Here is a 14,668-nt window from a genome sequence, read left to right as displayed (position 1 = left end):
TAAAGTATCTAAAATTAAGCAAACAATGGCATTCTAAAATTAGTAGATTTAAATAATTTTCTTTGTAAATTATATTCTCCTAAAATATGGAGAAAACTAAGAAAAACAATAATAGAAATATAAAATTGAAACTAACTATTTCTTACCTATAGAAATAAATATATATTAATTATAAATGACTATTAAATGATAGAAAGAAAATTTATGAGTGTTCACTAAATAGGTGGAGGCTATGAGTAATTTTTTTTAAAATGTTTTCTTTTATTTTTCCCCTTCTATTTAGGGAAATTTGGGTTAGAGCTTCTGAAAAGTGTCACCAAATCTCTTCTAAACACATTTGATAGAATTTTAGAAATATGGACGCGATATCATTACTGTCAATCAATATAGTTTTTCAGAATTTTAAAAACTTGCTTATACAAAAGAGGATGCAAGCAACAAATTTTATGTTTTTCTTGCCTAAATTATTGTTAGCATCATATAAATAGAGATGATTTTTATAGATGAGATTAATAGCTCTCATGCTTCTTCTTCTTCTTCCAGATTAAATTTAACTGAAAAACTACTGCATAAATCCACTGACATTTTTTTAGAAAATAACCGCGCGATGCGCGTTCAAATTCACTAGTGTCTTAATAACTTTGGTCTTTTCATCTTTCCTTTTCTTAAATTTGATCATCATTTAATTGAGTATATGAACACTTTTCAAAATCTTAATAGAAAATTAATAAACCAAAAATAACAGGAGGAAAAAGTCAAGAAAAGAAACGTTTTCGGCTTGTAAAATGAAAGGAGAATATGAATGCCCTCATCCTAATTAAAATTCATTGAATCGGTATGAGCATTCAAGTACTATTGACCTACTTTCAATTCACCTGGCTCAATTCAGGTAATTCAATTAAAGGTTTTTTTTTTTTTTTTTTTTTTAACTCAAGGGGCAAAATACTACTCCTATTTAATTAATTGGACATTTAATTAAATTTTAATTAGTTCAGGGGTAAAATGATATCCTAACTTTGAAGATAGGAGCTTCCCACTTTTAGTATAACATGATAATTATATTTGTACAATACTAATAGTCTTTTGCCAAATTTACAAATGAAAAAATCATAATTTTGAATCAAACAAAGGGTCCACCAGCAACGCACGCGTTGAGAGGCTAGTTAATATATAGTTAATATAAATAGATGCATGAAATGTGATATTATACACTTAAAAAGAAATAGTAAAATTTTCTTATCCTGTCTCTTATTTTCATTTTAATGGTGTTACTTTGAGCTTGATTTCTTTACATATCAGTACGAAATCTCTACTTTTACTATTATTCTTCAAAGTTGAACTTCACTTCTTACAAAATAGGTGTCTATGATATAGTTCTAAAATTGCCACGGCCTAATTGCCTTTTTGTTTTTGATTCATCACAAGTATACACATGCCTACATATTCAACAACAACAACAACGTACTCAGTGTAATCCTATAAGTGGGGTCCAGGGAAGGTAGAGCGTACGCAAACCTTACCCCTACCTTGAAAGGTAGAGAGGCTATTTACATGCCTATATATTCCTCCTAATTATTAGTACACTTGCACACATTAAAGACGTTTATCTAATGTTTATTTACCTTTAAAAGTGTTTACAGTTGTTAAGTTTTCCGAAAAATATAAAAGTGGTAGTAGACATAATAATCAACAGAAAGGATGCTTTACTAATTAAGCTTGTTATTGACTATACATAGACGCACAGTTGGATTTTAGTATATCTTGTGTGATGATTATGGATTAGTTTACTATGTTACATGATAATTGCAAATGTTTTCATTGATAACAGTTCTTCTATACCTTTCTCTTTTTAAATGTTCTCTTTCATGGTGTTTTCCATTAGTTCTATTCTTGTGTACCCATTAGTTGATGAGGTTTTAAGGTGTGAATGGGAAATGACCTTTTGGAGTGCTTCCAAAAGAAACCTCTTGGATTGCAACTCTCCATCTAACTTTCATCGTCTATAAATTCAGAGGTCTTGCCTCAGTTTAAAACACCGAAAAATCTGCATTCTTTCTCCTCTCTAAACTGTTCTATGCATTTGTTATCAAAACAAAAAAATAGTTGTGTCGTGTGATTTTCTCCATTTGTTGAATTCACTAAAGTTTTGTAATTTGAATTGCCACTATTACATAATAGTTATTCTGTTCTATCTTGGGAGGAATTAATTCAAAACCTTGGGCAACAGTTAGGGGATTAAACTCCTTTACGACACACAAGAAAATTATGGGCTTAGAATTAAAAATTTATTTAAGTCTGTAATTTATGTACTCATCTTACTTCCTGTTCTTGGGAGACTAAAATTTTCGTGATTTTCTACTTCCGTTTTGAAGACTAAAATCCTTGTGATTTTGACACTCCGCTTTCTTACTCGGTTTGCAGATTAAAATTTTCACCGAGTAAATATGTTAGTTTTGTATTCGGTTTGAAGATATTAAACCTTTGTCATTTGAACACACATATATACTTACATTAGTTTCATTCCTGTGTATTTCCATTTTCTATTTTATTGATAAGTTCTGTTTTGACCACTTGATTTGAATATACCCCTAGTTTAAGTTTTATTTCACATTTGTTCCCCTTTGTGCAATGCTTGAATAATATATGCAATGCTGCTTGATCTGAATCAAAGTTGCCGGTGCTGTTTGAACTGAAGCTAGGTACACTGATAAGCATTTTTCTTTCTTTGCCAAGTATAAGTTTCTTGGTTAATGAATTGCTTCCAACATATAAGAGAAGATACCCCTCTTATACTCTCTTTTTTTCCCTTACTAAATTTATCTAAGATTATTCATTGCTCATGCATACTTAATTGTTAGTATAATTTATATGATGCTCCTAATTTCATATTACATCAACTCTACAGAGTTCAAAGTATTTGTCAATCTTTTCTTAACATCTAGCATGCACATTGTACAGACCTCTTAACTAGTTGTAGGAACAAAAGAAACATATATTTTGTGGAAACATTTTCAGCTGTTTAAGAAAGAACTAAATTTGTACAATTGTTAAACAAATTTGGATAAAACCGTCTCCTATCATGGATAATGTTTCTGAATAAATGCAATTTTCAGCATAAACAATCACTTCATTATTTATCAGCATGGCAGTTCAACCAAAATAAATTGATAACTTCAAGGACTTCTATTTGAAGTTTTCTTATCTTCCTTGCTTAGCTTCAATAGTAACAAGTCCAAAAGGACAATGCATTTTTTCGTTTTTTGCTTTTAGGCATCCGGTATCAGAATCTCACTAGCCCGACTAAGCACAATCCGTTTCAAGCAGTGCCATTAGATGATATGTGATTGTTAAGTGGTAAGAGCATCAGGAAGATTTGTAGGTACCCCTAAAATCTTACCACCAACATCAGGGAAGCATTCAAAGCCAGGAAGATTTGTGACATCTCCATTTTTGCTAACCTGAATAGGGTATTGCATCAAGTGCCCCTTCATCTTTTTGTACTCATCTCCTGCAAATGCATTCCAGTTGTATCTAGCCATCTCATTAACACGTCGAACACATTCCACAGTCTGGGGCTCCATGAAGGTATTTTCGACCAATCCAAGATGCTCCGCCCAGAGAGACATCCGATAACCATAGACCTGCATGCAAAAAAGATCCATTTCCATTGATTTTGTGGTTATAGTCGTAAATTTCACTTATATGCACTGCTAGTATGATGAAAATTATCAACTATAGAATTCTTTTAGGTGTTTCCAAAGAAAATCAGAAGTTGGACAAGCTTCTTCAGCTAAAAAGGGCAAACTGATAAATTCAATCCCAAACCTGGCCATGTGGATGGCTATCCTTTCTTGCCCATGTATAATTAGGTTGATAAGCTCCCATAGCAATTTCTGTATCCCTTGAACCACTCAAAGATCTTTGATTGATATTTGCAGAACCCATCAAGACATATTCATCATCTACTATCATTCCTTTTGAGTGTACATAGATCATAAATCTCCCAAACTTTTGAGCCAATCCCTGTGAGAGTTTAACAGACAAAATGTCAGTGTATTTCAGATGTACTAAATGTTAGAATTTCTTTGTTGACAATAGATAATGGAAATGCAGGAGAAGTAGTAGTCCCTGTAAATTAAGTTATAACTGTACCAGTAAACGGTCCTGGATACTTGTTTTCTCACTTCTAGGCTTTACTTCACGTTTCCCTAGGCAGTAGAAGTTCAAGTAATCCTGAGGATGAAAATATTGAGAAAGGCCTGCCTTTTCAAGAGCCTCTGCCACAATTTTGTACATCATAGCCATTGTTTGGCTCTGTAATAATTGCAATTCCAGAATAAGAATTTTGTTAGAAAAAGCAAAGAATATTTATCAGAATTGATGAATTAGTGAGGCATTATGAACAACCAGTTCGGCTTGATCATTAGACAACCAATGTAGAGCTTGAGCTAAAAAAAAATTCATGTAGTACTGTTAGAATTTCAAATCTTGTTGACTGGATAAGTATGATTTTAAAACATGTGAACATATCTTTACATCTTTTTGCAATCTAAGAAAATGGAGTCTTTGTGGGTATTAATGAGTCACCTCACAGCTTGATAATGAGCTTGAGGTCTATTCTATCATAAAACATATGACGAGTTGAGTGTTCAGTATCCTGGTTCATTTACTGATTTACTATACAAAATAGAGGAAGAACAAGCTTTATAACGCAAGCATTTACCGAAGACCTAACTCATATAACAAATAAATACAGTTCACTCGAACCTGCCAGAAGAGAATTTCTTGCACTGCTTTACTGGTTGGGACACCTTCAGGCCACATCGGAACCACAATGTATGCTGCAAAAGGTTCATTTGCTGCTATTTTTCTGGCTATTTTCAGAGCAATTTCCATAGGGACTAGGTTATTAGCTCCTGTTAGAAAGATATAGTACTGAAAATGTTATATACTGACATTCAAGTAAGTTACGAAATTCATTTTTCTTGTTAAATGCTCATTTTAATTGCTAGCTAGAGCTTCTCTCCTTCAATCATATGCAAATATCCTATGTTTCTTGTTATAAGTCGAAATTGATAATTCAAATGCAGTAGAAATGGTAAATCATAGATTCATTTTGGTAATCCCACTGCCTCATTATCCTACATATCATCAGATGTCTAGTGGACCTGTTAAGTATGTAGACATCTGTATCAGATTTCTTATCTTGCTTCACTAGATTTTGCTCTCCTTAGATGGTATACCCTAGAATTAATTTACTTTTGAATTTTAATCAGAACATTAGTAAGTATGCATTACATTGGCACCTACAATACATAAGAATTTCTTTACCACATGGTCCTACACAACGTTTGATGCTAATGTCTGATACTAGTAGAGGAGCTTTATATAAAAGTACGAGTTTTACTAGACATTTTTAACGAAATGTGACTTATGAATTCCAATGTTTGTGCTAATATGTAACATCAACAAAATCAAGTTCGGTAGTCATTTGTCAGACTATTTTGACTTCCCTAACAAACCAAATCGAGAAACAAAATATGTCTGCAAAAGACCAAGTTTAATAATTTGACCAAGTTGTGAACAAACTCTTACCTTCTTCTATTAAATCAATCGACTACTTCTTACACTATTTCGGAAACTCAAGGACCTCAATCCCAAACTAGCTGGAATCGGCTATATGAAACCTCTATAGACATTCTGCTCTCAAATGCCTTGGTTCTACCAAAAAACAATTATTTCAAGGAAAATTGGGTATTTTCTAAAACTAGAGGTTCTTTAAAATATTTTTCCTTTACAAATATCTAACGAACTCCCATCTTGCTTGTGGACAAAATTTTCCAAGTTGGAAAAAGAATATGACAGACTTGTCACCGGCTCGATCATATAATCTTGCAATTTAATGCAATTTAAACATTCAGCTGTTTATATGCACGATCAAGTTTGTTGTTATCACTAGCAAAAGTAGAAAAGTGAAAGGAGTTTAAGTTAGACTATCATCTAGAAGTTTTAAAGAACAATAGTTGGAATTGAGTTGAGAACACCTGCCTACCTGCATTGCGGTATGATGGCCAGCTATATGAAGAACCAAGAAAATACTGATTCTCTACATAAACGAAGTGCTGGGCAGATCGAATTGCTTTCACATAAGCCAAATGTATGCTTCTTTCTATCTTCAAATTTTTTCCACTGACAAGATTCTGCAAATGGACATAACTTATTGACATATTCCATTTTCACTTTCTGACTTGATTTGGCACACAGCATGCATCTACCAGCAAGAACTTTCTGAAACTAGTAATATATAGAACTCAGGTGTTCAAAAAGCTCAGTTATTATACCTGAGCCTCTGCTTCCTTAATGTCCTTTGGAAATCCTTTTACTGATCCTGAATCAATTGATCGAAATACCTGGAAAGAGTGCACAATAAATAGTTAAGATGAACTTCTAATGATTGAGAGGGAAGAAACATCACAAATAAGAAATATGTCCAATACCTGCACATTCCAACTCTCAGGATCTTGTTCACTTGTCACATGGACCACACGGTCAGCATCTGGCCCAGCAGAAGGCATGTGAATTGCTGCTATTCGATCTAACCTAAGCAATGTATCAGCCCCTTGTTTGACTTTTCTTAGTTTGAGCCATTTCATGGCCTTGTCATATCTTTGCTGAAAGTTTGTTAAAACATCATAAGCAGCAGGACCATCAATTTTACAGTGTAGATCATGCCATGGTTCTCTTGGACCACCTGAAGTAGTCTGTATGTAGGTAAGAGATACAGTGATACATCTAACAAATTATTAACTATCAGAAGGATATATGAAAGAAACGACGAAGTCTACATTCAGTGCAGAACGTAAAATCTACTGTGTTCCGGGATGATGGTAGTAAAATAATATGTTGTTCATATAAGACTATAATGGTAACTCTACTGTTTAAAATCCAGATTTCAGCTGCTATTTCATGAAAAGGAAAGATACTGTTACTTGTTTTCACCTGCTTCCAAAATAGTAACATGCAAAATTGAAACCTGAGGTGCAGATCCATCAAACAGTATATGGAGTGTATCTTTCATATAAATAAGGACTGGCAATTGATGGACCAAATATGGAGAAAATGGTTATGTTCTTTGGACAGTATTTTATATAGAAGATTTTCAGGATTATAATGTACTATGACATCTGGAAAAAACCTTTTCCAGAGAAGTTCAAAAATTAAAAAAATTAACAGCTTACTGTGAATGTAGGATTATGAACATCATTTCCAAAGACAGTATCAAGATCGCTGAACAGTCTATGTTCTGGAGTATCATAGCGGCCATCACATAAATCCAGGCCACCAATAAAAGCAGTGATTTTTCGTTGATTCCTAGGTGCTTCTGTGTCAACAAGCACACATTTCTGATGATGTGTAAAAAGGTTTCCAACAATCTGCAGAAGCAAGTGAGTCTTTGATCATAGTTATTGTTCATAGTCAAAGTAAAAACAATTCTACTGACAACAGAGGCAGAAGCAGTAACAGATCTATAGAAAGAGAGAAGAAAACCAGGTACAAAACCCAACAAAAAGGCAAAACAAATGACAAAAGAAAAGGAACAAGACAAAGTGCCCCTCCTCCCTCTATTATCCATGTTTAGTGCTATTTTCTGGAACGTTGGTAAGGTCCAAAAAGGTTATTCAAAAACTCAAAAAACTTGTTAACATCAACAATCCTATCTGTGTTGCTATTTCAGAACCATTCAGTCCTACTATTAAGATTGAAGGTTAAAAGAGGTACTTAGGATTCCATCACTGTGTTGCCAATTCCAATGGACAAATATGGTGTTTTTGGAAGAACTTTGATCACACTGAAATCCTAGATAACAATGATCAACAAATCACTTTGAAACTCAAAGACTACTCTAATGACACTGGTACTTTTGTATATGCTATTTATGCTGAACGTACCTCTGTGGAAAGGAAGGAACTTTGGGACAGTTTAGAATATATGAACAATATTATTTCAGGCCCTTGGTGTATAGGAGGTGATTTCAATGTTATAATGGATCAGGATGAAAAATTGGGGGGAAATCCTCATAGGATTCATAACAGCATGGATTTCCTTGAATGTATGGAATCATGTGGCTTGGATGATGTTGGTTTCACTGGTCCTAAGTACACCTGGTGCAACAATTGGATACCTGCTTTGAGAGTATGGCAAAGGCTTGACAGAATTCTCATTAATGATGAATGGGCTCAAATTTGGCAAAACAATCTTGTGCAGCATCTTGCTAGGACAGGCTCTGACCACAGACCTCTCCTGAGGAAATGTCAATATTAAATATTTTAAATTTCTGAATGTTTGGACTGAACAAGATGATTTCTTAGATATTGTTCAAGAATCTTGGAATGAGGAGACTAGTGGGAATCATATGTGGATACTGCAAACCAAGTTAAAGAGGCTTAGTAAGAAACTGAGTGACTGGTCAAGAAACAGTATTGGGAATATTAATGATCATGTCACCACATGGGAAGCTAAGATGGATATTTTGGAGAATTTGGATATTCTGCATAACACTGATCAAGAAAGAGAGAATATTAATACAGGATATGCCAACTACATCAAATGGCTCAATATGCAAGATTCCCTCCTAAGGCAGAAGGCTAAGCTCAACAAGTTCAAAGATGGTGACAAGAACAATAAATACTTTCACAGTGTTCTTAGTAACCGGAGAAGGAGATTACAAATCATGAGAATCAAGAACAGTAGAGGAAGATGGGTCCAAGGAAAAGATAAGATTTCTAGGACTGCTATCAGACATTACAAGAAACAGTTCAACCTCAACTTACCTGAGGTGGGCAACAGTATTTTGAACTGTATTCCAAATCTAGTTACTGATAAGGATAACCAAATGCTTACCAAGGTTCCAGATGAGGAAGAAATCAAGAGTACCATTTTCAACATGAGTCATGAAAGTTCTGCTGGCCCTGATGGCTTTGGAGGTAAACTTTATCAAGTCTGTTGGAACATAATTAAGTTTGACATCATTAATTTCATTCATGATTTCTTTAAAGGAAAACCCCTCACTAAATTTTATACTCACACATGTCTTACTTTGATTCCAAAAATCGAGTGTTCTGCTAGTTTTACTGATCTCAGGCCTATTAGCTTGAGTAATTTTTGAAACAAAATTATCTCTAAGATTTTGTCCAGTAGGCTTAATCCGTTACTTCCTAAACTAATTTCTGAAAATCAGAGTGGATTCATATCAGGCAGCCTAATAACAGATAATGTGATGCTTACCCAAGAAATAATTCATAGTATTTTCAAAAAAAAAAAAAATGAGGGTGGTAATGTGGTCCTTAAGCTAGACATGACTAAAGCATATGATAGAATTTTATGGCAATTCCTAGATAAGGTGATGAACAGGTTTGGCTTCAGTCAAAAATGGAATCAATTGATAGGGAGGAGTATATCTAATGTCTAGTATTCTATCATCCTGAATGGTGCTAGGCAGGGTTTCTTACTTCTTCTCAGGGTCTTAAACAAGGTGATCCCATATCACCTTCTGCTTATAATTGCTACTGAGGTGTTATCTAGATCACTCAATAATCTCCTTCATAATCCAAAGTTTACTTCCTTTACTATGCACAAGAATGGCCCCACTATCACTCATCTTGTCTATGTAGATGATATAGTGATCTTTACCAGTGCAAGTCCAAATCCATCAAACTCATCATCAAGCAGATTAACAAATATGAGAAAATTTCTGGTCGACTTGTTAACAAGGAGAAAAATTTCTTCCTCACTGCTCCCAAAACATGTGCTTACAGAATTAACATAATAAGAGACTGTACTGGTTTCATTTACACTAGCAAGAAAAGAATTTGTTACTTTGACTACATGGTCACTAGAGTTATTAAGAGGATGAATGGTTGGCAAGGGCATATGTTATCCTTTGGTGGTAAGCAGGTGCTTATTAAAAGTGTTATTCAAGCTCTTCGCACTTATATCCTCACTGCTATTAACCCCCCTAATGAAAGCTTAGAACTGATTGAGAAACACATTGCTAATTTCTTTTGGGGGAAAAGTGGAGACAAAAATAATTATCACTGGAGCTCATGGAGCAATATGAGTTACCCTAAGGATGAATCTGGCATTGATATAAGAAACATGCAGGATATAACCAACACTCTTGCTATTAAGAGGTGGTGGAAATTCAGGTCTGAAAAGTCTCTTTGGGCTGATTTTTTGATTGCCAAATACTGTTCTAAAATGCATCCTGCAGGCAAGAAATGGTGTTCTGGTAACTCTCAAGCCTGGAAACAATTGCTAAAAGCTAGAGACAAAAGTGAGAAATTCATTAATTGGAGAATTTGTAGTGGTTCTTGCAATTTTTGGTGGGATAATTGGATAGAGAAGGGTCCCATTGCCCAACTTTGTCCTAACTTGCTACCTGGCAACAACATGAACATCAAAGTTAAAGATTTCCTTATCAATAGAAGGTGGAACATGATTAAGCTTTATAACACTATCCCTTGCAACATTGCCCTTCATATCAGTTCCATTGGAATGAAGAAGAGGATTAGGCTATTTGGAGTAATTCTAGTGATGGAAAATACTCTTAACTATAGTGCTTGGCAACAGGATAGAAGACACAGAATACCATTTGGAACAACTCTATTCCCTTTAAATTCTTTGTCCTTAGCTGCAGACTTTATTTTAGCAAACTTCCTTTCAATGAAAACATGACATGGATGGCTAATAGAAGAGACTCCAACTGTGTATGTTGTGCCATTTCAGCACCTGATAATATGCAGTGCCGTTTTGTGGATGGTCAAGCTGCTCAACTGATATGGAGAAAGATTGGGGCACCCCTAGGCATTAGAATTCAACAGATCTCCACTAGAGCTTTGTTAAACACTTGGTGGAACAAAAAACAACTGAATAAAAAGTTCACAAGTTTACTCTCCAAATCTATCCAGTGATCATTCTATGGCAATTGTGGAAGGAGTGGACTGCTTGCAGGTTTGAAAACCAAAAGAAATTTTCACATTACAATCTAGAGCTACATTGCTTGTGGCACATCAAAACTGCCTTGAATAATGCTTTTCCTAATGTGAATACAGAGGGAAGTTGGATCCACATTTGTGATATGATAGAAAACCTCAATCCTGTTAATGAGATGCATCACTATTTATTGGGAAAAACCTGAGAGAGGAGAAGTCAAGCTTAACACGGATGGGAGCTACATTACATTTAATGGAAGGGCAGGTGCTGGTGGTATTCTGAGGGATGAAAATGGAGATTTTATACTAGCATTTTCCTTTCCTATAAACTGTAACAACAACAATGAGGCTGAAGCACTGGCTGTTAAGGAAGGAATTGATATTTGCAAACAGAGTAATTAACAAGCTGAAAATTGAAATGGATTCTCAAATCATTTCCAACATGCTGATCAATAGAGGAACTGACAACCTTAACCTTAAGCACATTATCAACAACACTGTTAACAACATCGATAGTGCAGATATTCAGATTAATCACTGTTATAGGGAGGCAAATAAAGTGGCAGATTTCCTTGCTAAAATTGCTTCAACAAGTAGAAATTGGACCTTATATCACTCTCTTCAAGACTTACCAAGAGAAGCAAAGGGGCTACTTCAACTTGACAAATGGCATCTTCCTACTGTTAAAAGGAGATTTGAAAAATGTAACTTCTTTGTTAGTTAATTTGATTACTATTTTTAGATTTGGGATGGACACTGTATAGGCTGCTAGTCCTCCCTTTAGATTGTTTTAACAATCTTTTTTTGCTCATTAGAGGCAAGGTCCATGTCCTCCTCTAATTCTATAAGTTTTTTTCTTATACATGACACGGTAGGGGTTAAGCCAAAATCCCCACACCTTAGGCTCACAACCTAATGGTGATGGCTTAATATATATATATAGATATATATATATATATATATATATATATATATATATATATATATATATAAAAAGTGACTCTTTGATCAACAGATGAAATCAAATATAATGGGCTAGCAGTTCCCTTGATTGAATTCTGATAGAAAAATTACTTGCTTGTTCTAGATTTACGACTTTTTCATGTATTAAAATAATCATCCGATTAGAATTCATCTGACAAATATTTTTCCCTCCCTTTCCCCTAAGAAAAAGAAAAGTATAAACCTGTCGCTTGAGAACACTAAGCTTACTGCTGGCGGAACGGGGACAAAGCACACAGTGTACACTTGAGTGTTTAAAAAACTTTCTAGTCTCTTCATCATGAGTTTGCATTACACCTTCCTGCATTCAAGCTCATAAGTCAATAAGACCAATATTGCGATACTTACCAAATAGCTTTATGTTCCATATATCTAGAGAAAAGACTGCAATTATGATTGTCATGAGAAATCACATTAATGGATGGCTTCTCTATGATAAATAAGTTTTAACAGTTTTCTCTAGTCCGTGATATTACCGTTTTGAGGAATAAGTCATCATTTGAAGTTTTATCATCCCAAATGAGCAAAATCACACGTACTCCTTCTTGTGACTTGTACTTGAGCAAATCTCCCAGTGTTCGTTCCCCTGCCGAAGGCAATGGTCTTGTAGGTTCTCTTACTAGCCGTATAGGATGATAGACGGACCAACCAACAACATATATTAGATACTTAGCTTCTAACATGGCGTGACATATGTCTTCCCAGCATTTGTTATTATTAAAAACCTTCCCATCATCTAGCAAAATTTCAGGAAGTGTTGCATCAGGCACATGTGCATCCTGATAAAGAGTAACATTTCCTCCTCTTCGTAGTGGAAAATAAGTATGCGGTACTCCTACACTATTGGCATCACCTCCAACACCGTTTCTATATAAAGGGTTCTCTGCCACTGGCTTGTATTGGATTGACAGATGCAATTGAGCACCAGTTTTCAAGGGATCCCCAGAATGTCCAAGAATAGGGAACCAACTACTTATTTCTTTACCTGCAAGAATTTTATCAGCAGGTACTTCCACCTTTCCAATCAGTTCAGCACCTACCCCATCATTATCCTTGACAAAAAACTCAACTTTGTCAACTGTGTGAGCAACTGGTATATGGACATGCTCATTCCATGACGGATTTTCATCATTGCGAATCACCATTGTTCGAGCTACTTTTGCCCCGCCTATACACACAGACACATAGGGGTCACTAGTATCTATTATCTTACGAGCTGACTTCGCTGAATCCTTGCTCTTAACCTTTCGCGTAGATCCAAAAGGGCTAAACTTGGAACAACATGTCATGTCCATATTTGGAAGTGACTTGGCTTCTATAATCTGCAAGTCCAGTTCTCCGTGCAGGAGTACTGGACCTCCAGGTATGTCCATACCAGGTTTTCCAGCCATAGGGACACAATTCCCTGATTTTAACTAACTGAATGCCTTATTTTCCTTCCTAATGCATGTCTTACACCAAACTCAATTCGACATTGTTTTGCCAAAAATGGAAACTGATAAGGAACGGACGTGTTTCCTCACCTGATAGATCATTCAATTTTCACAAACAGAAAAAGCCTGTGTCATCAAGCTTGCAAGTCTTCATCTGGCAGGCATAAATATTATCAATTATGCCAATGAAATCCTTCACCAAAGCATGTCCAACATGATGGAACTGGAAAAAGGAACAAGAACAAAGGAAATATAAGTGAACACAGATAACAAATTGCAACCATTTATTCAATAATGTCGTGCATGTCTTTGTTGGATCTAGATTGGTTCTACTTGTTAACATATCAATCAATTAACAGCAGAAATTTCTTAATTAGACAAAATCTCTTTTGCTCAACACAATTTTTGTTTCTTATTGAGTCCTCATAGGTGCGGCCCACTTGGTGTTCAATCACCTTGACAGGCTACTCCATAGTCTTTGGCGTGAAATATCCCCTTTTATTTTTGTAAAATCCACTATATATCTATACCTAATATTACTATTAATTAACTCAACGACGTTATAAGAACTCATTAACATCAAATTTTTGATCCGCCTCTGCGTCGGAGTTGTTCTCAATGGCACCACTTCAAAATTTAACCTTTGCAAAAACCCAAAATAATGCATGCACACACTCATTACCAAATTAAATTTAAAGCCTAGTTAATTCTCCATGTTGAGACATGCATGAAAAGATGACAAATCCTTCAGATCTCTAAAACTTGTCTAGGTTAGTAATAAACACGAGAGAATTGCAATGAATGCCAAAAGAATGGCATTGACAATTTTTTTTTATGTAATATGTTTATTGCATGTGTATATAGGACGCACATATTTATACGTAATTTACATTTGATTGAGGTGGGGGAGGAGAGCTGTGTTTATACGTTAATTTACCTAAAGAATGATGATAAGAAGGGTAACAGAGAAATGGAAATATCCAAAGAGACATTTCGAGTTTTTGTTTGTTTCAGTAAAGAGACTTTGGCCATTAGACTCCGAATTTGGTGGGAATTGGAAAATAGTTTGGGTTTGTTTATTCAAGGCTAATTATACGCTATGCCGTTCTTTCTTCTTTTTCCCCCCTTACTTATCTGCCTTTATTCGTTCAAAAAAAATATTGGAAGGAATTACTTTAGTTTCCACACAATTGGTGCTTCCTGATGAATCATATATTCTATGATTATGATAATGAAATCTCG

General features: G+C 34.9%; 1 protein-coding gene across 2 annotated transcripts; it reads right to left on the bottom strand.

The window, feature by feature from the left end:
• Positions 1-2,944: 2,944 nt before the first annotated feature.
• Positions 2,945-14,452, bottom strand: LOC132624889 (phospholipase D delta-like). Of its 2 annotated transcripts, none has more exons than XM_060339629.1 (11): positions 14,364-14,452; positions 12,470-13,649; positions 12,178-12,294; positions 7,239-7,433; positions 6,498-6,671; positions 6,342-6,410; positions 6,053-6,200; positions 4,768-4,916; positions 4,153-4,314; positions 3,826-4,023; positions 2,945-3,641 (listed from the first exon to the last, which is right to left on the bottom strand). In XM_060339629.1, exons 2-11 carry the CDS (start codon positions 13,382-13,384, stop codon positions 3,348-3,350), a joined length of 2,421 nt encoding a protein of 806 aa, XP_060195612.1. In that variant the 5' UTR covers positions 13,385-13,649; positions 14,364-14,452; the 3' UTR covers positions 2,945-3,347. The 2 variants fall into 2 exon arrangements, with proteins under 2 accessions (XP_060195612.1, XP_060195611.1); XM_060339628.1 differs by having other exon boundaries at positions 2,946-3,641; positions 6,498-6,761.
• Positions 14,453-14,668: the final 216 nt, after the last annotated feature.

This window comes from Lycium barbarum, chromosome 12 (genome assembly GCF_019175385.1).
Source record: "Lycium barbarum isolate Lr01 chromosome 12, ASM1917538v2, whole genome shotgun sequence".
Classification (NCBI taxonomy): Eukaryota; Viridiplantae; Streptophyta; class Magnoliopsida; order Solanales; family Solanaceae; genus Lycium; species Lycium barbarum.
This window is presented reverse-complemented; position numbering and strand designations above follow the sequence as displayed.

What these genes read in the sequence shown, in the direction of transcription:
- LOC132624889 (XM_060339628.1), bottom strand. Translation starts at nt 13,384, where the DNA reads ATGGCTGGAAAACCTGGTATGGACATACCTGGAGGTCCAGTACTCCTG. An exon ending in ATGACTTATTCCTCAAAACG is followed by an intron (nt 12,295 to 12,469) that starts GTAATATCACGG and finishes GCTTGAATGCAG; the next exon opens with GAAGGTGTAATGCAAACTCA. An exon ending in GTATCCAGGACCGTTTACTG is followed by an intron (nt 4,024 to 4,152) that starts GTACAGTTATAA and finishes AAACTCTCACAG; the next exon opens with GGATTGGCTCAAAAGTTTGG.